The 22,183-nt window shown below is 37.6% G+C and overlaps 1 protein-coding gene across 32 annotated transcripts in view; it reads left to right on the top strand.

Annotated features, from left to right (window-relative positions):
- TCF4 (transcription factor 4) overlaps positions 1-22,183 on the top strand; it is a 324,983-nt gene that overhangs the window by 202,380 nt on the left and 100,420 nt on the right. For 26 of the 32 annotated variants that reach the window (XM_065598775.1, XM_065598770.1, XM_065598769.1 and 23 more), the window contains 2 exons: positions 4,855-4,984; positions 5,432-5,481. The exons of the other annotated variants lie outside the window; for them this stretch is intronic. In XM_065598775.1, coding sequence (XP_065454847.1) covers positions 4,855-4,984; positions 5,432-5,481 — 180 coding nt within the window. The remainder of the gene's footprint in view (positions 1-4,854; positions 4,985-5,431; positions 5,482-22,183) is intronic. 32 annotated transcript variants of the gene reach the window in all.

Below are 22,183 nucleotides of genomic sequence, written 5' to 3'. Positions count from 1 at the left end.
ATGGATTGAGACCACACCACTGTTCTACCTAAGGAGTGGCAAGCCAGAAGCTGTTTGGAAGAGGAGGTCACATATTATTGGGTTAGGTTACCTGGAGATCTACAGGAATTGCTAGAGAAAGTCCTATGGACTCGGAGTTCCATTGCAGCTAAACACTGCTCTGAATTCCTCTTCCCCACCCTTCCCAGTTGCAATAATACTTTTCACAAAGGCTGCCTGGCTGCAGTGATAGGTCCTTATGTGTGGAAATACCTGTCATGCTGCTCAGAATAGAATTGTAAAATGCACTTGATCTCTAAATTATGCTTCTTCACCTGAAGAGCATAACATGTTGAGTTCCTATCCCGGTCTCCACCATTGGCCTGGCCACAGGATCCTCGGTGCCACATGGCAGCACTATCACATAAGTGGTGTGGAGATTCTTACGCAACTACATGACAAGAAAGAATACTACAGTGCAGTCACCTTTCCCCTCCGTGCAGTCCCTCCTGACATTTCTTTGAACCTTTAGACCCTTTTGCTTACTGTGCTGGGGAACATATGGCCCCCAGTCACTATACATCACGTAGGTTTGTGATCGTAGAATAGAATTGCAGCTGTGCAAGCACTAGAATACTCCAACATGGATTCAACTCTGGAGAATTTGGCAATAGTTCAGAAAAGGAGCTTAATCTGGTTTCATCTAAAACTGTTTTTCTTTGTTCTAAAACATCCCCCATGATCTCGTCGTGTTTGATATCTGATCACAATGTAATAGGGAATGATGAAAAACAGAATACATGGGAAGTCCGGTAAAGTGCCTTTTTGCAGATATTTTTCCCTAACCTGTGGTGGGGTGATGGTGGGGGAACACCCCCTCCTGACCCCAACTCCCAGATTACAACATTCAAGGTCATTTTCCTTTCATCTGAATTAATTATATATTAATAAACAGCTGCACTCATCCTATTCTAATCTCACTTGTATCTGTAATTAAGGGTAAATATAATAGTTTCAGAAATCTACTTCCCACCCATTAGATTTTTAAAAAATGATTAAAGTGAAACAATTATTCGGTTGCAAAAAATCATTTTGGGGTTGAAAAACAAAGTTTCAGCTGTATGATGGAAGCAGTCCAATTTTTTTAAACTACCACTCAGGTATTAATCCGTTTTGATCAATACAATTTTTTTCTTTTTAAAAAAACTCAATTTGTGGTTTCATTTTCTGGATTAAGTGAAGGTTCCCTGGCTAAAATTAAAAGAAGACAGGGCTGAGGGTATGTTAGAAACACAGACCGAGTTCCAGGTAACAAACAAACAAACAAAAAATCCAAATTGACAAAACTGCTGGATGTCTGAATCTGGTAATGGATCTTGCTGTGTTGAGATTGCTTTTCTTCTGTAATTTTTTTTTAACTCAAACTTTGAAATCTGACTGGAAACTTCAGTGTTACATTCTTTGTTTTTGATAATACAGCATACACTACAAACTATGCAGTTCTGAAGGGCGGCAGGGATGCGGGGGAGGGATTTGCAGAGAGTATGCTAAATTGCAAGAATATGTCTGTAAGATTTATACAGTTTAGCTCAAAGATATGCAGCATCTTGTTTCCTGTGTTTCCTGGGTAGTATGCTGGTGGGACACAAAGATAACATCAAAACATTAGCTTGCACTAAATGGAAAACATGCAACCATTTTAACCCTGTCGAAAGTCAGGAGAGGAGTTTGACAGATGTAACACTTAACTTGCAAGTCCATCATTTCTTAATGGCAAATATGAATTTTGAATGCCTAATAATTCGTACAATTATGGGCAAATATGGACAAAGAGCCTTAAATGGTATATAATCTGTGGCTTCATGGTTTGTAAATGTTTTCTCGTTCTTTTTGTTGCAGGCCATTAATAATGTGACATGTAGGCTGAACAATAATAAATGCCCATTGTTCTATTTACCTGCATATCAGAATAAATACATATATATTTTTATCTTATTTTTCCACAGTGGAGTGTTTAGGGAGGCCTCCTTAACTGCACAAAAATGCATGTTTGTGTTGCTTTGAAGAATGACTTTGTTGTCCCAGTGAAAAACAAAGGTTTTAAAAAAAAGAAGAAATTAGTCTATGTGACGATGAAAGTTCATTAAGAGACAGCAATGCTTTTTCAGGAAAGACTGATATTTATTATAGATAAGAAGCTGCTTACAACATCCTACTTTACATGAAAATTATTGATGGTAAAATATATAGTAGTAATTGTGACCATGCTGTACATGCAAAGGTAATGCACATTCATATACCAACAATATACACATTGACTCCTTGAATGAACAAACCCTACAAGCAACTAAGGCGGTATCATAATGTTGGAAGTCCTTTCTTGCAGTCTTCCTGAAACTTTTGTATATTTCTGTTCATACGTGTCCAGAGTACTAGAATGCTGCTTTATATATAATCCACATATTATTATCTACCTTTGTAGATTTATGTCATCAAGCATTTGGTACCAAGGAATTATTAATCATTATAAAAAGACGACTAGTGGCAAAGAGAAGTAACCAATAGCTAAACAAAAAAAAATCATGGGATGCTTTTAAGATTCTTATCACTGCTTATTTCCAATATAGTTGTCTTAAGTTTTCTGTCTGTAGATATCTCACAACCTTTCCAGGTCTTTTAATGAAGAAAACAAAACATATAATGTGTGCAAATTATTTTAGATTAACAAAGGTTCATTTTATTTGTACAAAAATTCAAACTCCATGTTTATGTATATTCTTTTTAAAAAAAAAAACCAATTACATCAAGTAGGATGTATGTAGAAAGCTCTAAGGCTGGTTGTGAGTTAAATCTTTCAGACCACTAGACACATGGATAATCCATGTACAGATTAGCTGGTCTGTCTTTATGTGAAAAATGTATGTATGATAAAAAATACATGGTTGAGTAGGATTTTTGTGGCTAGCGGTCTTTCATTCCAGAATGAATTATTCAGTAAAAGACATTCAATAAAATTATGTTTGTTTCAATAGTATACTCAGAATGAGTTGATAACTTTTTCATTCAGTTTTGTATGTGTTTCTTTGCCATTATTCGACTCACTTGCAAACATTTTTGTCAGTGCAGGTGTGTATTAAAAAGAGCATAGTCACCACAGGTGTATATTAAATAATTGCTAAATGTAAAGATATTAGCCACAAGAAAGTTGAGACTAACATTCTCACATTTTAAAAACCTGTGTAAATTACATCCTTTTGGAATTTCTATAAAGCCAAATGCTAGACAGCACATTATGTAAAAAGCCCTAAAATAGAATCAATCAAGGATTACTTGTTGATAACCCACTAGTTATTTACACATTGCTCATCTGGAATAAAAGTAAGATAGTTTTATAGAATCAAAAGTTATCTTTGAATGTTTCTAGAAGTATAGTTAGCGAATAAGGATGTTTTAATTTCTGATTTTCCAGTTCATGGGTCATATTTGACCAACTGCTTTCATTAGAAGACATGCCACTTTGTTGAGCTATTTAGGAATCAAAAAGACTGTCTTAATTTAAAACAAGGAGCCTTTGTTTTAGTTGGTGACTGCCTTGTGAAATTTTTCAGTTCTCAGCGGGTTAACCAGGGAACAGGGGCAGAGTCATAATTGGCCTATTTAGAGTATTTTGCATGTGAATAGTGTGTTAGTGAAGCATTACTAAGTCTGTTGTGAGTGACATGGTGATTAGAATTTAGATTAGGGAAAACACATTCTGTACTTTATCAAGTACAGTAATTAGTTCAGTCAGTAAAAGTTGATTACAAGTAACGATAAAGTTAGATTTTTGGTACTTAATTTTAAAATTTCTTTATTAAATGGTAAATTTGTTCTTAATATAAATGGTAGTATCTACACCTGTTTTATTGCATATCAGAATAATTAAAAGAACAATGTGTTCAATGCAGAGTATAATCAGGGGATTTATATATTATGGGTAAGTTTCAATGTAGTTTATAGCAAATAGAATCTTACTCTTAGAAAATTGTTCTTCTTTCATACTCTCTTACAGACTAAAATTTGTCTTTTATTGTGGTCAGATACTGTTTCCTGCTATTTCATAGAAACTAGAGTCCTTTCTTGACTGAGTAAATCTTGCATTTGTGGATGTGCATCTTGTTAGTTATAATACAAACATAAACTAGATATACTTAAAGTCCTTTGCTGCTGCTGCTGCTACTGCTCTCCAATAGCCTTAGATATTTTGGGGTTATTTTTTCCCAATAACTTGCTAAATTAGCCAGGTTATTTTTAGCAATGTGTAATTTTATTTTTACATCTTAATCAAATATTGTGTACTTGGGGTGTATATTTTGTATGGTATCTGCTTTGTATAGTTCATGCACAGACAGAAAGTCTTTGCTATATGCAGATAGTCAATGTAACTATTTTAATACACACTGAACCATAATATTAGCAACAGGATAAAGGTTTTTTGTTACCAAAAATATGTTTACAGACACATTTTGTCTGCTGTGAAGAAAATGAATTGTACTCAAATATATTTCCTCAATGTAGCTTCAAAAGTTTGTGCTAAACGATGATCGTATTTGCATAAAAAGGCGTAAGTCTACTTCAAATGTAAGTAATTCTAGGGGTTTTTTTTTTTTTTTTTTTTTTTTTTTTAAAGAATTTATTCTATAAAGCATCCGTAGCAAAGGGAAAGACCCTAAACTGGAAATGTTTAGTACTGTGTACTTTTACATTTCGAAGGCTCTTAAATAGTATTTCAGTTTGCTTCATGCAGGTTTTTTTACATTGTTATTTTAAGCAATAAAAAATGGCTAATGGCCGGGAAAGTTAGATTTCACAATATCTATTTTTAAAATCTTTTAGCAAAGTCTCCTTGGAGGTGACATGGATATTGGCAACCCAGGAGCTCTCTCACCCACCAAACCTGGCTCTCAGTACTATCAGTATTCTAGCAATAACCCCCGAAGGAGGCCTCTTCACAGTACTTCTATGGGTGAGTTACTTTGTCTTGCTTTTTTTCGCCCATTAAAAAATAATTATTGAAGTTTCATTTTATTTAATAACATTTTATAGTAAAAGCAATAATCTAACTGAAAACGACAGAGCATGCTTGTACTTCCAGCTGGCAATACAAACGGGATTTTTTTAATGTTAGCTGAATCTTTGCTTTCCCTTGGTTGCACACAAAAGGGTCCTTTTTAAAACAAAACTATCTAAGGAGGGAACAAATTATCTAACACTCCAAATCTACACATTCACTCTTTCCCGGCAACTTACCATCCAACTTCCTGATCTCAGTAAGTAGCAATGGTGTCCATTTTATTTTACCAAAATGCTAGAAGTCTAGACTAAAACTGTAAGAAGCATAATCAGGTAGCTTGTTGTTCAGCAAATTTCAGAGAAAACATGTCTTACAATGGCATTTTATCTTTTTTTTCAGAAGTACAAACAAAGAAAGTTCGAAAAGTTCCTCCAGGTTTACCATCATCAGTAAGTACTGCTTGTCTGCCAAGCTTGTTTGTGTTTTCTTTTGCTTTGTTTGATCAAAAGTGGTTATAAATGAATCCAATTCCAAGCTCATAGAGAATTTATCAATAAAAACTGTAGACAAGGTAAGGATAGTCTAAAAATCTTGTCACTTGACCAAACTTTGAAGTGATTAATTACACGATGAGGACAAATGTGTCTTGGTCATGTTGATTTTCATCAGGGGAAACTCCAAAGAGAGCTCTGGAAAGATGCCTGAAGTTTGGGTAGTTACCTGTACGTGGCTCTGGATAGAATGAGCATTAGTTTCACGTGTTGGTTAACTTCTTTGTCAGTATTATGATGATTTATGGATTTGCATTTTAAAAGAGATTTGTGGAAAGGATTTATGAGAAATTTACATGGGTCTCAGCCCAGAATACAGGGAGAACATCTTTATTTTCTACTGTGGTACCTGAATTAGAGTTATAAAAGTAACTGCATCAGTAGCTGTCTGCATGTGTGATACCAGGTGTCAACCAGTGGAATCCAGCTGTTGCCAAAGGTGTTATGGGTTATTTAATAAATAAAGATATAGTCAATAATTACTCAGATACTCACTCTTCCCCCGCACCAAATATTATATAGACTTGTAATGAATATCCTTGATTAATTTTTTTGTGGGAATATGGATACTATCTCAGCTAAACAGATACATTTTTTTCAATGCTTACCTTGAAATCTATATTACAGGCAGTTAAAAGCTGAAAAGTCTCTTCAGCTGTATATAATCATTTCTTATGTGATCCAAATAACTTTTCATTTGATTTTTCTCATCTGCCAACATTTGATAGATTCTTCTTTTTCTTCTTTTATTTTTACTGAAAAAAGCTTAACAAATGTATATTACATCTTTTAAAAGTATTTATCTCAGTGTAATGTACTGTAAATTTATAATAGCCTTAATAGAGACGATAAAGTATTACAATCAGTATAGCTTCTAAGTTTTAGTATGGCTAAGAATTATATTTTTCTCTGCACCTTCCCATTAGTTTTGTTTGTGCTGCACTATTATATATGTGGATACAGCATTACATCTGTGCTAAAAATATATTGGATAGATTTTCAAATCAATAGCTGTAAACAAAAAAATCGTATTCTGAAAAACGGACAACTTTTTTCACATCATAACCATATTTCCATTATCTATAAATTTGAGTATTAGGAAGTGTTAAGTGGTAATCAGTATAGCCGAATATATGAACAAATTAACATGTTAATCTGAGATGGATTTTTTGTTTTTATTGTAAATCCAATTAAAATTGAAGTTTACAAACTAACGTGTTTTAAAGAGGCTCATTTACTCCTGTGAATGTGAAAAACTGTAGTCTCATTACTACTCATCGTAGAAATAATAAAATTGAAATTTGAAAGGGAAAGACTATGAATATCACCATTTAAATATGAGAGGCGAGGTGGCTGAAGTAATATCTTTCATTGGACACACTTCTGTTGGTGAGAGAGACAAGCTTAGAAGAGCTTTGTATAAATCTGAAAGCTTGTCTCTCTCACCAACAGAAGTGGGTCCAATAAAAGATATTTCCTCACCCACCATGTCTCTCCAATATCCTGGGACCAACATGGCTACAATTGGAACAATTAATTTAAATGTTCCAATTATTGTGTTGTTTGTGATATTGGACTTATATGAATATGTGTCATTTTATTGTTGAAATATGGAAATTGTGAAAACAAAAGTTGCTAGTGATAGACATTTTTTACTAAAAAGTCACTATACCTATTTTTAAAGTTTACTTAGCTATGTATTTTTACTGGCCCTTTACAGAAATATATCCCCCCCAAAGGTTTTGATGAGTGTTTTTATGCTTGAAGTTAGCCGTGGATTTAATTTAGATGAAACTTTAGCTTTTAATAGCTTATATGACAACCTCAAATGATATATTCCCCACAGCTGTTTACATTTTGAAGCAAGCCAGTACATAATATGGATAATATTAAATACAGTAGAATGTATCTTTGAATGTTCTGGAATGGCAGAATAGCTTTGTGCTGTGAAAGCCACATACTTGCCGTAAGGCACAAATGCTTAAAGATGCAGTGCTGTATCTTATATTTAAAATTAATGATTAGCTTTTTCCAGGATTCAGAATTTTGCATATTTCTTTCTGATACACAATATATTTGTGTGCTATAATGTCTGTTTTCTACTTGCTTAATCATTGTCATACAAAAATTTTCTATAATTTCTTATGAATTAAAAATATTTCCCTGTAGACAGCTGACCACTTCAGGACAATTACAGATACTGTTGTATTCTTGTCATAAGGAGAGAGTTTTATTATGATGTTGTCTGCAGTCTAGTCTCACTGTGGAGATAAGGTTGGTAGGTGTTTCTATTAGAAACCTCTACAGTCAGGGGCTTAAAACTCTGCAGTGAAAGTTTGCTTTGGGCAGATTCTGAACTCACAAGAACCAGAAGCATTTGACTTTTTTGCACAATGGTATCAAACCTCTTCCTCCTTTAAACATTTTTTTTTAAAAATTATTTTACATTATTGAAATACTTAACCTTTTAAACACTGGTTGTTGTTGTTTTTTTTAAATAATATTTCTAGGCCAAATAATTTTTAAGGTGGACTATACCCCTTAAGTTTGTGAAATTTGAAATGGTGTTTTACTAGGTGTACAGTAAACAAAACAAAACCCGCAACCCCTCCCTCCCCCACTCCTTTCCCCCCCAAATACTTTAATTGTACAAAGTGTTACCTAATCAGAATATGTGATAAATTAAATCTAAATATTTAGTGACAAGAATAACAAAGATTCTTAGAGATACATAACATAAATGTGTTTGTATAAATATAACTTTGGCTTTGTGCTATCCATTAATATATATCGTGAGAAATCATTTGCAAACTTTATAGATTTAATCCAAGCCATTGTCATCTCTAAAAGAATAATGCATCTTTTAAAAGGATCAGAGTATCTGTATGTGATACACCTTGCAACATTAGCCTAGACGGGACTATGTTGTTGGATAAACAATATGCATTTGTAAATTGAGTAAATAGATTACATTGCATTTAGCTGAGAGGATGAAAATATTATTGTCTTTCTATTAAAATACTTGTATTTAATTGGTCTCAGTTTTATTTATACGATTGATTGCAAAGGATTTTGGGGAGCAGTTTCAGCTGGTTGAATATATAAAATACTCTTATACAAAATTTCTGCTATCGGTTGTAACAAATACGTTGTCTCTTGCTTTTACTGAAAATGATGGTTGATTTTGAAAGCAAAGGCAATTAAACTGTAAAAATAATCAGAGTTCAAATAATATTAGATTCTGAGTTAAACACAACGTCAGGAAGTTCAGAGTTAAGGCTGAAATGTCATCTTTAAAAATTCACCCTATTGTGACAAGGTGCATTCCAAACAGTGCATGATCTGCCTTGTCTTTATTCAGAAACACTGCAGTGGCTGTGGGAGAAAGAAAACATAAGTCTGGCCTCTATAGCAAGCCCCAGTCTGGCAGAATGAATGAATGAATGACACTTTTCATCTTATGATCTCAAAGCACTTTATCAGCACTGTGTAGCGGAGCCCGTATTCCCATTGGGGGCTGTATATACAATTTGTTGCAAGAAGAGTACAAACTTGTAACTTGGAGTGGAATAACATTTTTGAACCCTAAAAAAACAGATTTAAATAAGTATACAAGTCCCAGAATGTTGTTTCATACCAACACACTCTATACTTACCGAATATTATGTTACCTAATCAATCTTCCAAGGTAAATCGGTATGCTATTTCACATAGCATGTACAAAATATCTTTCCCTGACACATTCATGTTGCCCTTTGTAAAGAATATCTCAAGTTTTCATGGTTTCAGGAATTCATGCCAACTTTAAGTTTCAAGTCTGGATTTGTTTTCCACATCGTCAATTTGACCTAGCTTTCAGAGCATCGTATTGGCAGTTAGGAGATCTAGATTCTGTTCCTCACTCTGCTTGGCTTGTGGTGTTAATTTGAGCACGTCACAACCTCTTTGTGCCTCAGTTCCCCATATGTAAATAGTGTGACAGTACTTCCTTTAACTATCTAGATCAGGGGTCGGCAACCTTTCAGAAGTGGTGTGCCGAGTCTTCATTTATTCACTCTAATGTAAGGTTTTGCGTGCCAGTAATACATTTTAACATTTTTAGAAGGTCTCTTTCTGTAAGTCCATAATATATAACTAAACTATTGTTGTATGTAAAGTAAATAAGGTTTTTAAAATGTTTAAGAAGCTTCATTTAAAATTAAATTAAAATGCAGAGCCCCCGGACCGGTGGCCAGGACCTGGGCAGTGTGAGTGCCACTGAAAATCAGCTCGCGTGCCGTCTTCGGCGCGCATGCCATAGGTTACCTACCCCTTATCTAGATTATAATCTCTTGGGGCAAGGAGTCTCTCTTACTATGTGCTTGTACAATGCCTAGCATAAAGGGACCCAGATCTCGGGGTGTGTCGGTCGTATCATAATAAAAATAATTACAGTATCTGCCTTTGTAAAGTGCTTTGCAAACCTTTGATGAAATCTGCTATAGAAGTTTATTAGCTAGTACATTCCAGTCCAAAATATTCCTGATTCTTCTGTATTTTTATCTTCAGTTTCCTTCCTCTGTAACCTGAAGCTTTTATCCATTTTAATGGCAGTTTAATCACATCTGACCTTTTACTAATAGATGTACCTAGTGCTCATGAAGTATATCTGATATTGCTTACTCCTCTTATCTTGACCACTGGAAAATTGAGAGCAAAACACAATGGGCCATACTGTTCCCTCCATATCCATGAGTGAAGAGGATGAAATCTGGCATATGCCTTCATAGGTAGGATGGACACAAAAGTGAGGAATGGTTTCTTTTCTTACTCTATGCCTTCTACCCTGAGGGTCCAGGAGGGGAAGATGTAGGGCTGGCTACACTAGCCTTTCACCACCTAGAGAGTCCCCTAATCCTCAAATTGCCAGCTTATTCAACTTTGATCTTCTTTTGCACACACTGAGAGCCACAACTTTGCCCATGGAGTCTGGGAGTGAAAAGATCAATTGTTAATTCACCTCTTGAGATGCAGTTTTGCAACAAAAGCTGTCTGAAATGAGTATTTTATTATGCTTATTATTTTATTTTATAATACATACAGTGTAGAGCACTTCCAGTGTCTTCTGTGCTATTGAAAGGAAGATACATTCTCTGCCTCAGTGAATTTATGATCTAAACTGGACACAGACAAAATAGTTATGGCACATAATACACCAGATGAAAGTTCAGTCTCTTAGCCCTGTGGGCATGTTGGGGAAAATCATTCTTGAAAGTCTTTGTGAAAGAAATGTGCTTTAAAAGGCGATGTGAATGGAGCATGGTCATATGGAAGAAGGGAAACAATGGCATTCCAAGCTTAGGATGTGGAATGAAAGAAGATGTGAAAATGAGACTAGAAGGAAAGAAAGAGCAGTTAGAAGGGATATTTGGGAGGAGCCTACTGGATGAGTAGTATGCAGAAATAAAGAACAAAGATATATGCAGTGTGGTTAATTGAGTAAGGCCTTAAGGCTCAGGTTAGAGTTTAAGGTTTAAGCAGATTTGAGGTTTCATAAGTTTAAGTGACATCCACCACAATGACTTTGTACCCGAGAACTAAAAGTCTATGCAGGTCTTAATTGCCCAAACCTACTAGTTATTGCAACAGCTGCTAGGAACAGAGTAAAAAAGTTGAGGATAACTTTAAAAGGACAGAGAAGTCATCTCTTGGTAGGGGGTTTAGGATGCAAGTAGCCTATGCACGTGGCATAGTGTTTCACTTGGTTTGATTGTGAACTGAGTGGGTGAGATATTTTAAATAAGCCTATTGGGATGGATAGTCAGGAGTGCAACCTACCTTAATTTCAGTCCTGCAGAAATGTAAGGGGTGATTGGGACTGAAGAGGGAGAAGCTCAGAAGAAGAGAAATCATGGCATTCCCTCCAGTCACTCACATGCTCTAGTGAGGCTCTTTGCTCCTGAAAATGAAACCAGGTCAATATTTCAAACAATGGCTGCTTGTAAGTTTTCCAAGTCTTAAGTTATCTTTCTCTGTAATAAAGCTTTCCAGTAGCATGAACAAGCCTACTTGATATCTTTAGTAATCTGATTTTCTCTGTTCTGTGTGGTGTGATTTTAGTCTTGTAAATCGTGTTATTAAATGCAGTAATTATTGTATAATTCAGTAGTTCTCAACTGTCTCCATGCTGGGATCCCCTTTTCGTCACCAGAACTGTGACGTTTGGGGGATCGCCCAGGCCAGTGAGGGCTTCTATCACCACTTGCTCTGTAACCAAGGGGAGCCTAAATGCTGTACTGCTATGTCTCAGATACCTGAAACTAGTACTCAGCCCACAATCACAGGGTCTTACCCTGGCTTCTGCCAGCCTAATTATGCCTTGGCAGGCGACATCAACAGCCCTTCCAGTCCCACGTCTCCTGGCTGGAGCCTAGGCTTTAGGATTTTGTAGGATGGGAGATCTGAGCCCGGATGTCTACACAGAAATGAAAGAGCCCCGCAGCTCGAGCCCTGTGAACTGAAGTCGGCTGGCATGGGCCAGCCGCGGTTTTTTCTTTGCTTGTAGACACAGCCTAAATTAGATATCATCCGCTTTCTAATACAAGTTACCTGTTGCCTTTGCACATTTCCTCAACATATCCCCTAAGTGAACGGGGGATCCAATGTTTCACAGACAGCCTCCTACCTAGACGTTGGCCCTCAGTTTCTGGTTGCCTTTCACTTCAAACCCCTTCCATTTTAAAAGGGTTCGCAGTTTGTTTTTTCTTCAGTCATTATAGATATTCAAAGTGGGGAAATCCCTAATTGTCTCAATGTCTTCCTGTTAACTCTAATGGCCCATCAGTTGTCTCTTCCTGGGTTGTACCAAGCTAGGTGCTTGGAGCTAGTCTCATCTGGTTGGGGAGGCAGCCCCTGACTGACCACCACCCTGCTGTAAGGTGAAGGTGAAACTGCACCACCGATTATGAGCACCGATTATGTATCAGTTTTCTCTCTATATCCAAATACATAAAGTCATAACCACAGTCTATAGTCATCTCATCATGGCCATCACGTTCAGAACATTACAAGCATTCATAAAATACCTTACTCAATATACTTTTATAATACAATAATGCAGTATGCAATTAGTTGCTTTGTCTACTCATTTTTGGGGTTTAAACCTGCTGAGTTCTCCCCTTGGAGTGTCTGGCCCTTGACTGTCACAAGAACCATCCCAGGATCCTTTGGCCATCTGGCTAGCGCTTCCTTCTCACTTAGTAACATAGGAAGAGCAGAGAGGTTGCAACCAGTTGATACCTATTTTTGACCTCCCTAGGAGGAGATGCAATCCCCCAGGTTGAGAAATCTATGTTCTATGCTGTCCCTGGACAGAAGCGTTCAAAGTAAGCCAATGTTGATCAGTGGAGCATTCAGCAAAGGCAGAATCACTTTCAGCAAGGAAAATCCTGGAGTCTTTTCTGAGTTCTAACAAGTTATTTAAAACTTTGCCTCATGCAAGCCAACAAATTTCATTATGGAACAGGAGCTGCTGATGTTGAGTGCCCATTTCTTCCAATAAGATAGCAAAGAGGCTTTAATAGAGTTTGCAACTTTAGCATTCTCATTAGGTACCTCCACTGGCATTCTTTGCCACCAAAGCTTCTTGGTCCAAATGGCTTGGAGTGCAATTCTAGTCACAAAGCCACTGTGTTTTGCTGTCATCGCTTGGGCTCCATCAATGAAAATACCAGTAAAGCAAAGCAAAGCCAATCCAGATGCGAAAACTGATTTTTAAAAGCTTCAGATTATTTTTTTCCTGTCATGTTAACTTGGCATTTCCTGTCAGTGATATAATCTCTTGTATGGCCCACTCATCCCAGACAAATATTAAAAATAGGGCAGAAGAAGACACATCTATGATGTCATCCAGTTGTATTGAGAAGTATTGGCTTCTCTGTTCCTGAACACCTGTAACTGTGTAATGAATTCATCAGCTGACTGCATCTTTGGCGAAGGAATCTGCTTTCACTTCTCTGTAGATCAGTCAAGCAGATCCCAATATCCAAAATGCAGGGTGCGTTTAGTGTTTCCCTAATTATTTCAGGGATACCAGTAGTGTGATGCTTGAAGAGGTTTCATTTATGGAACTGCCACTTAATAAAAGTTTTATAATTTTGTATACCCGTAAATTTTCAGATTAAAAATTCAGTGGGTTTCTTTAGTAAAGATGGATGTTTGGTCTCCAAATGAGTCAATGGGCCTTCCTTTAAATGTCTGTAAGCATGCACCAGAATCTTTTGCTAGCTACTGCAACTACTACTTTGAAGTACTAGGGTAGCTGTCTTGGTCTGAGTCCATCAGAGAGGGAAGTCAGCCTGCGATCCATAGAAGAGGGAAGATAAGGAGGATGGCTGCAGTGGCACTGCTGTCTGGCTCCATGGAACAGTGCAAGGAGCCATCACTATAATCCAGGTAACTTCCCCTTGAGGGGCAAACTGGACACCCAAAAAAGTCAGCTGGTTTCAGCCGAGCTGGGCCAATATGTCGGGTGCCTGGGTGCAATAAAACTTCAAAATGAAAAAATTCCAAATGCCATGTTTGCAGGAGCATAGAGTCCACAGGGCCTTCGCTGAGATGAATGGGACCAGTTCGTACCTCTTAAATTTATTCTTGCAGACTCTTGGCAGATTCAGTCAGGCATCACTGCATAGATTGATTCTTGGTTCATGTTTTCAAGGGTATTTTCATCACCATAAGGACTTTTTTTTTAAATAAAAGTTTTAGAAGTAGAGAAAAAGGGAGGAGGGGTTGTAGTCTGCCAAGTGGTCATGACAACTGGGTCAGCACCCCATTGTGCTGAACACTGCACAACACATGGTAAGAGACACTCCTTGACCTGAAGAGTTTATGCCAAAATAAATATATGGAGATATACCCATCTCATAGAATTGGAAGGGACCTTGAATCCAGACCCCTGCCTTCACTAGCAGGACCAAGTACTGATTTTGCCCCAGATCCCTAGATGGTCCCCTCAAAGGATTGAACTCACAATGCTGGGTTTAGCAGGCCAATGCTCAAACCACTGAGTTATCTCTTGCTCCCCCCTAGAGTAGGGGAAAACAAATATTAGCTCACTTCTATTGATGGAGAAAAAAGGCATAGAGAAATTAGGTGACTTGCCCAAAATCTGTGGTAGAGCCAGGAGTTGAAACCAGATTTCTTGCATTCCACTCTTAACCACAAGACCATCCCTCCTCTTTATTCATCATATTTAAGGGTGTCCCTATTCGTAGTGGAGGCATATTTCTTACATGATGTTGAGTATGCTTACACGCATAACAGCTTCGACCTCATTATCTGCGCAGACAAGTGAGTGTATGACTCAGTCCCAGAGCCCTGGGAAACCTCTATTTTATTCCAAAGCTAAGATAATGAAAATGCTACTGTGATGCCACCTGGAGTTTCCCTAAAGCTTAGGTCTGGTTGTGTGGGTTTCCTATGGGAAGGACATGTTAATGGATGGGAGAGAGAGGTCTGTGATAACTTGGCTGAGGAGACCTGGGGAGCAGAGAACTAGGAGGCATTCATTTTATGCTTTCCCTGTATATTTTAATGTATGCTAATGTTAAACATTAGAGGAGGACTAAGCTATTTTTTAAAAGCCAGCCTTATGAATTGTCTTAAACCTTAGCTTCAAATATCCAATTTAACCAAATGGGAGTTTTTCAAATCAATTTGGATAAGTGTGTTTCCTATCTGTTCAAATGCTTCTGCTGCTGCCAATGGTCCGCCCACTATAAAATCTAACTCACAAAATTAACATTATGGTGGGATCTCAGCATCATCACTGCTGGCAGCATCTTCTGGGCTGAATGCCATCTTCAAATGTCATGCATCCTAGGGCTTCCCTGGGGTTAGAAGTGTGCAGTGTGTTCTGGGTTATCACTGACCCAGGGAAGCCCTGAAATACTTGAGTTGAAAATGGCAGCAGGCCGAGCAGTGAATGCCAGACTTTCTGAAATCCCATTATGGATTTGGTAGAGTATCAGCAAAGGTGGTGGGATCTGTTAGGGGTCCGTCTGAACTGACCTTCAGTTAGATCAGAGATGGAGGACAGATGAAGTCGAGAAAGATAAAATATGCATAAAGAGTGTTGGGTTTCATGATTGGGTCCAGGGTAGGAGAAACAACCAGAGCACTCAGAAGGAAGGAAGCAGAATAGGGGATTGGGTAGGAGGCGTTAGGTGATGTGTTGGGAAGAAAGAGGAACTAATTTGAGGATCTTTGCTACAACGTTTTTATATAATTGAGTAAATACTGAGGGCTGGTGGAGTGAGGGCTAAAGTGCTTAGCTAGCTCCACAGCAGTGTGACTAGAGGACTACTGCAATGTACTGCTGAGCACTGTATGTAGTGCTCCTCTGCCTCAGAGCAGTGTATACTTTATTACAAGTGCTGACTAGCATGTGCTGCTCATAGCAGCTTGTGGACATGTCCTCGGTTTTCAGAATCCCCATCACCAGTAGGCCATGTTATGCACCTCTCTGTATATACTTTATGCACCATGAGAGAACACCCATCATCCAATGCCCACATAACACACAGTTTTCAGAGTAGCAGCCGTGTTAGTCTGTATCCATAAAAAGAACAGGAGTACTTGTGGCACCTTAGAGACTAACAAATTTATTAGAGCATAAGCTTTCGTCGGCTACAACCCACTTCTTCGGATGCATACAGTCCACGAAAGCTTATGCTCTAATAAATTTGTTAGTCTCTAAGGTGCCACAAGTACTCCTGTTCTTTTTATAACACACAGTGCTGCCTTACATCCCTTCTCAACCTTCTACTCAGTAAAATTGAGCCCTTACTTCATTTTTTCATACGAACATTTCTAGTATGTTAACTTAAACTGGCACTTTTTCAATTAGTAGAAATCCTGTTGTTTAGAGTTTTCTTGATCTGCAATATTTCTTTAAACCTCCAGGGATCAGCAACCTTTGGCACGCGGCCTGCCAGGGTAAGCACCCTGGCAGGCCAGGCCAGTTTCTTTACCTGCCGCGTCTGCACGTTCAGCCGATTGTGGCTCCCACTGGCTGCGGTTCGCCGCTCCAGGCCAATGGGAGCAGCGGGAAACGGCGGCCAGCACATTTCTTGGCCCACGCCGCTTCCCACAGCCCCCATTGGCCTGGAGCGGCGAACCACGGACAGTGGAAGCCGTGATCAGCCGAACCTGCGGACGCGGCGGTAAACAAACCGGCCCGGCCCGCTTGGGTGCTTACCCTGGCAGGTCGCGTGCCAAAGGTTGCCGATCCCTGCTTCAAACTTTTTTCAAATACATTATTAAATCAGAATCTACTGTCAACTAATGAGTTGACTGATTAAAAGATGTTCTGCTGAAAATTGTGGCACTGGAAAGTATAAAGCATTTCTTTAGAGTCAAAGTGCTATGTGGTTTTTGTCCCCCTTCTCCCCCCCCCAAAAAACACAGTAAAATTCAGTGAAGCTGTTGATAAAACTGTGTGTGTGTGTTTAAATAAATTATATATAATTCTTTAAACACAAAATAGCATTTGAAAGGCATGCTATGTTTTTTTATGCCTGGGCCTTTAATGTTTTAACTTCTAATAAAATGTAGTGCAGAATTCAAACAGTTCTAAATATTTAACTGTTTGGGCCCAAAACAGCAGTAATGAAAGGACTATTCTTAGCAGCTGGTAACACAGGCATGTGGTTATTGTGGTTTTTATTGTTTTGCTTGAGCATAGACTCCCTCTTCAGAGTAATGTAGGTAGTGCAGAGGACAACAAAGTGTTTCTCATGGACCTAGGGCTTTGGCCATTGAATACAGAGGATTCCTAAATGCCTGCTATAAGTTCAAACTGAAATACTGTAAGTACCGAGCATTTTTTTTTCCCCTTAGGCAGCACTTTTAGAATTGTTGTTTTTGCACAGCAGCATTTACTCTTCCTTTTGGAATTATGGTTGTATTGGAGCCTGCATATTACACCCTATTCATGGGGAGTTTGTGCATATTTCTTGGGCTGAAACTTGATATGAAAAATTTCAGTGTAATGTATTTTCTCCTCTTTCATTAAAGAATATATATATATATATATGGTGGAGCTCTCATAGTGAAACAGAATTCTCTGAAATTCCATATATAATAAAGAAGAATGAAAGGAGTGGTGAATCTGGACTTAGTGAAATTGCTTCATGAAACAAAAATTGTCACTGTGGACCCGATCCAAGAAAATGAGATTTGTAGATCCATCCTTAGGGTCGTATTCTGCCTCTAGTTACACCCATTGAATCCCAGTGCTACCAGAGGAAGTCAGGGGGATTGCACAAGTGCAAATGAGGGAAGAATTTGGCACTTAGTCCTCTCTTTGAACTTGTGCTTTGGGGGATACATTTTAGTACAAGACATTTAGAGAGGAAAAATGGCTCCTTTCTATTTCTTTCTCTATGTAGTAAGTAACTTCAGATTGTAACTTTCTTTTAAATATTTCTAGTGGACAGTATTTGGGAATTCTGGTATTTGCTTTGGGAATTCTGTTGTTGGGAAGTCTTTTGTTTAACATTTTTTATTCCATCCAAAAACTACATGAATATGTAGGTGGGGAAAAGATCACATTAATGAGAAAGTAAATCATGAACTTTATGGGATCCTATCAACACCCAGTCTGTCTTACTTAAGTTTGCTAGCAAAGTCCATGTAATTCTTTATATCACAGGACCACTTATTTTTGCTGTAAAGTATTTTTACATTTTCACTGAAAAGGTAAATATGCAGAAATACTTTTTGTCATGATGATTAGATTAGATTAAAAAAAACCTGCCCAAATTACACTAATAATTATTAATGTGTTTAAATGTCTAGCAAAGCATCCATGAAATTTTCTTGGCATAAAATGTATTAGCCCTATAGTATCTTTTATATTTTTTTATTTTGAAAAGAATACAAAATGTTTGCCACTCCAAACAGATGGTTTAATCCACAGCTGAAAAAAAAAAAAAAACACCCTAAGCATTTTTATTGAAGCTAGAGATAGGCAGTATCCCTATACTTGGGCAATATCTCAGTGTGTAGCCCTTATAAAGACTTAAAAAAACAGACAAAACAAAAACAAATAAAATTACTTCAGCTTTGGGGAGGGGGGGCGGGGATTGGTATTTATTTGTTTTTACAAAGCTCAGCACTCAGGAGCAACCCTGCAATAACTAGGGCTGTACACATAATGGAAATAAATCAATTTCAGTGATGTAAGAGATTCCAGGGGCATAATGAGCCACAATAAGATGATTATTAAATTATGAAAAATATATCAACAATGTCCTTTTGTTTTTTTTAATAGTAGGGCTTCCGCTGTAACCTTATCAGAATCCTGAGACTGCTGTACCCCATATTTTTCTAATTTTAACCACAATCCCCTCCCCTGAACCCTTATGGCCCTATGTTACTTTCACCAACTCCTTAATTGGCCACAGGGGGTCACTGTTCAGTGATATGAGGCACTCCCCTCCCTGTAGGGGCCAAATGAGTTACTTAAGGAGCACTAAAACTCTGTGCTGGCTCAGGGAAAGACTGACCAGGGCTGGGTGTGTTAACATCACAAATAGCTGTTTGTGTTTTTGTTTCTGTCATAAATTGAAAATGGTTTAAAGGTTTCTAGTGTTTGATGAATTTCGAGCAGATAATACAACTGTTTATACAGATGGTTTAGGAGCATTCAAAGACCTACTCAGTTCCTAGCCTGCACTCCTGTGTTACATTCTCATTGTAATGCTGCAGCTAAATTCTTAAACAGGGAAGTGTATCTGTCCACAAAAAGATTTGTTTAAAGGGTTTTAGATAACTTTAGTGTTTTAAACCAGATTTGCATATTTCCCTTGATTTGACTATGTTTCCAGATGAGAACATCTTTTCCCTGCCAAATGTAAGCCACAAAGTGAATACGCAAAGTTAAATTGTCTGGTTCAAGTCCAGTTTGGCTGAGTTAACCCCCTTCCCCTGACTGGCCCTAGAGTCGTATTTTGGTTTGCTGTAATACGATCTTTCTCAGCAAAAGTTTGAGGGCGCTGGGGTAGATTGGGTTTAGTCAGCCCTGATTTGTTGTCATTGCCACCTTGTGGATTACAAAAGATATTGGTCTTCAACAAACTTCCATTTAATTTTGGCTCTTTTATTGCAGCCACACTTTGGCAGTGGTGTTTTAGAGTTCTTCACCAAAAAGATCCTCTACTTTGCTCTGCGACACCTCATTTTTCCACTCACAGTTCATTTATGATTCTGATGAGAGTGTTTTTTCAGGAAACACACATTTCACTTTTTGACCTAGGAGCATCTGTTAGAATTTTTTTTAATACTACTTTGGCATTCTGCAAGTGTTAATGTCTTTCATATCTGTTTAATGCTATTTAGGGATATTTATGATCACCTCTTGGTTACTTGGGGTAAAGTGTGTTGCAATTTTTTTCAAACAGACAGGAAAGCATTCATATGAGGAAACAGATTGCTTTAAACATGTGCTTCCTGTGACAGTAAAAAGAACAAATTGGATTTAACACTGTGTAATGAATGCATAAATGTGTATGTTTAAGCTTTTAAAAGCATTACATTTGGTTCTGGTCTAAACAAAAATCAAGAGTCACTTGTTAAAGAGGAGCAAAGTGGATTCAGAAATGTACAACCAAACCTGTTTATATTTCACAAAGCAGTTCTGATGCAATTTCCCCATTCAAATCCAGATTTTTTTCCTGCCTTGGTCTTAGATTGGAAAATTTAGTCTTTGAGAGCCTCTTTCCAGAGAACTGCCCCAGTTGTGCATTACAGAAATGAAACCATGAAAGGAAAATGTAGTTTTAAAGCTCTAGTTATTAAAATCACAAAATAGAGACCCTGGATCAATCATTTAGATAAGGAGAATACAAAGAACATACAGATTGCAGATATCTGAAATAACACAAAGTAGGGCATGTAGTGTCATATTAATATATTGTGTTTTAGTGAATTTGTTTCCATGGGTTGTCTCTGTCCCATATTAGCCTCTGAGGTTCATCCCATCCTTGTCCCTCCCTTCCCCTCTCCCCTCACTCCCCTAGTGTTAACTCCACACCTTCAAGGCTCTGCCTCATACCCACCATCCTTCATTCCAAAGACAGCCCGGCAGAGACACACATCCCCTCCACCCCCCTTGGAGCATCCATAGTTTGGGGACATCTGATTCTTACATTACACACTGAGGTACTAATATCAAAACAGATTACTTATAGTTGCACAGTAGGCTAGTGGGTTTTTTGGCCGACATGCCTGAAACGAAATGGGCATGCTGCAGTCAGCTTGGCATCAAAGTGAGATAAAGGAAGCAGGGGGAACAAAATCAGACTGTGACTACAGTAGCAGCCAATGGCTAACTTCCTCCCCTCCCCCACCCTGCGCTTACACTGGGCTCTAACGAACGTGATTACTTTCTTTTTTATTTTTGAAACACGAGTGAGAGTTCAGTGGCCCAGGAAGCAGCCTGGAAGCACTTCTTGTACTTTCTCATGCTGTTGAGCCATACCTCATTTCTTCGGGCTACTTTAGTTGCTCCAGCGTACTGCTAGCACAACGTACACAGGGTATATTGTCATTGAACTCTCACTGGAAAGGTGATCAAAAGGGAATTTAGGCACAGAGATGCATTTTCTAATGTATTTTTAATAAACTGGAAAACAGCCTACTGTTAAAAGAAATATAAATATAGATCCACACACACATTACATTATCATTCTCTACTCACCTATTAAAGAGAGTAACCTCTTCCAAATCCAGAGCTTTAAGAATTCACTATACATTATTTTAAATGCCTCCTTTTGTTTTGTTTGTTTTTTCTTGAAGATACATCTTGAAATGAATTAAAGGCAATTGCTATCCCCTTCCACTCCACGGGTTCCCTCACCCATCTTGTTTTCTACGTTTGCAGAAAGCAGTTTCTAAAATGTGAATTGGCTAAATTATTCAGGTGACTAAAGGGAGTGGGCTTGTGTGTCTGCCTACTGACCACCAAACTGTTTTCTACGGCAGGTCTGAAAATGCTAACATATTCATTTGTATTAAAATAAATGTATTCAGCATGAAGATGTCTACAAATGGAGCAAAATGACCAATTTCTGACAATCCTGAAATTCTTTGCTGGCTCGAGGAGTTAGGGTTAGAATACAATTTGTTTGATAATTAGTGCACATCTCTTAAGACTTTGAGAGAATCATATTTAACCTTTCTTCTACCACATTCTCACATGAAATTAACACACCTTTTATCATTCTCCAGTATTTAAGCAAATATTTTTGAACCATGTCCATGCAACAGGTTTCCAAAAGACTAAAAGTATGCTCCAGGTTTCCAAAAAACTTCATTTTTCTTACATTTTAAATGTTCTGTTTGTGCAAAATTTTGAGAATCACCATAAGGGCTTCTTTGCATTTTTAATTTAGTAACTAACATATGAATAAATTTGCATATTAATTAGTTGCAGATTAAATCATGCATACATAATTGCCTCCTTACTGTGTTTAATGTTTGTCAAAATCTCCAGCCTGGTTTGATGGATGTCGTATGAAAGATTACAATTTGATGTACCCTTGGAAGTATTTACACC

Source organism: Chrysemys picta, chromosome 6 (assembly GCF_011386835.1).
Source record: "Chrysemys picta bellii isolate R12L10 chromosome 6, ASM1138683v2, whole genome shotgun sequence".
Lineage (NCBI taxonomy): Eukaryota > Metazoa > Chordata > Testudines > Emydidae > Chrysemys > Chrysemys picta.
This window is presented reverse-complemented; position numbering and strand designations above follow the sequence as displayed.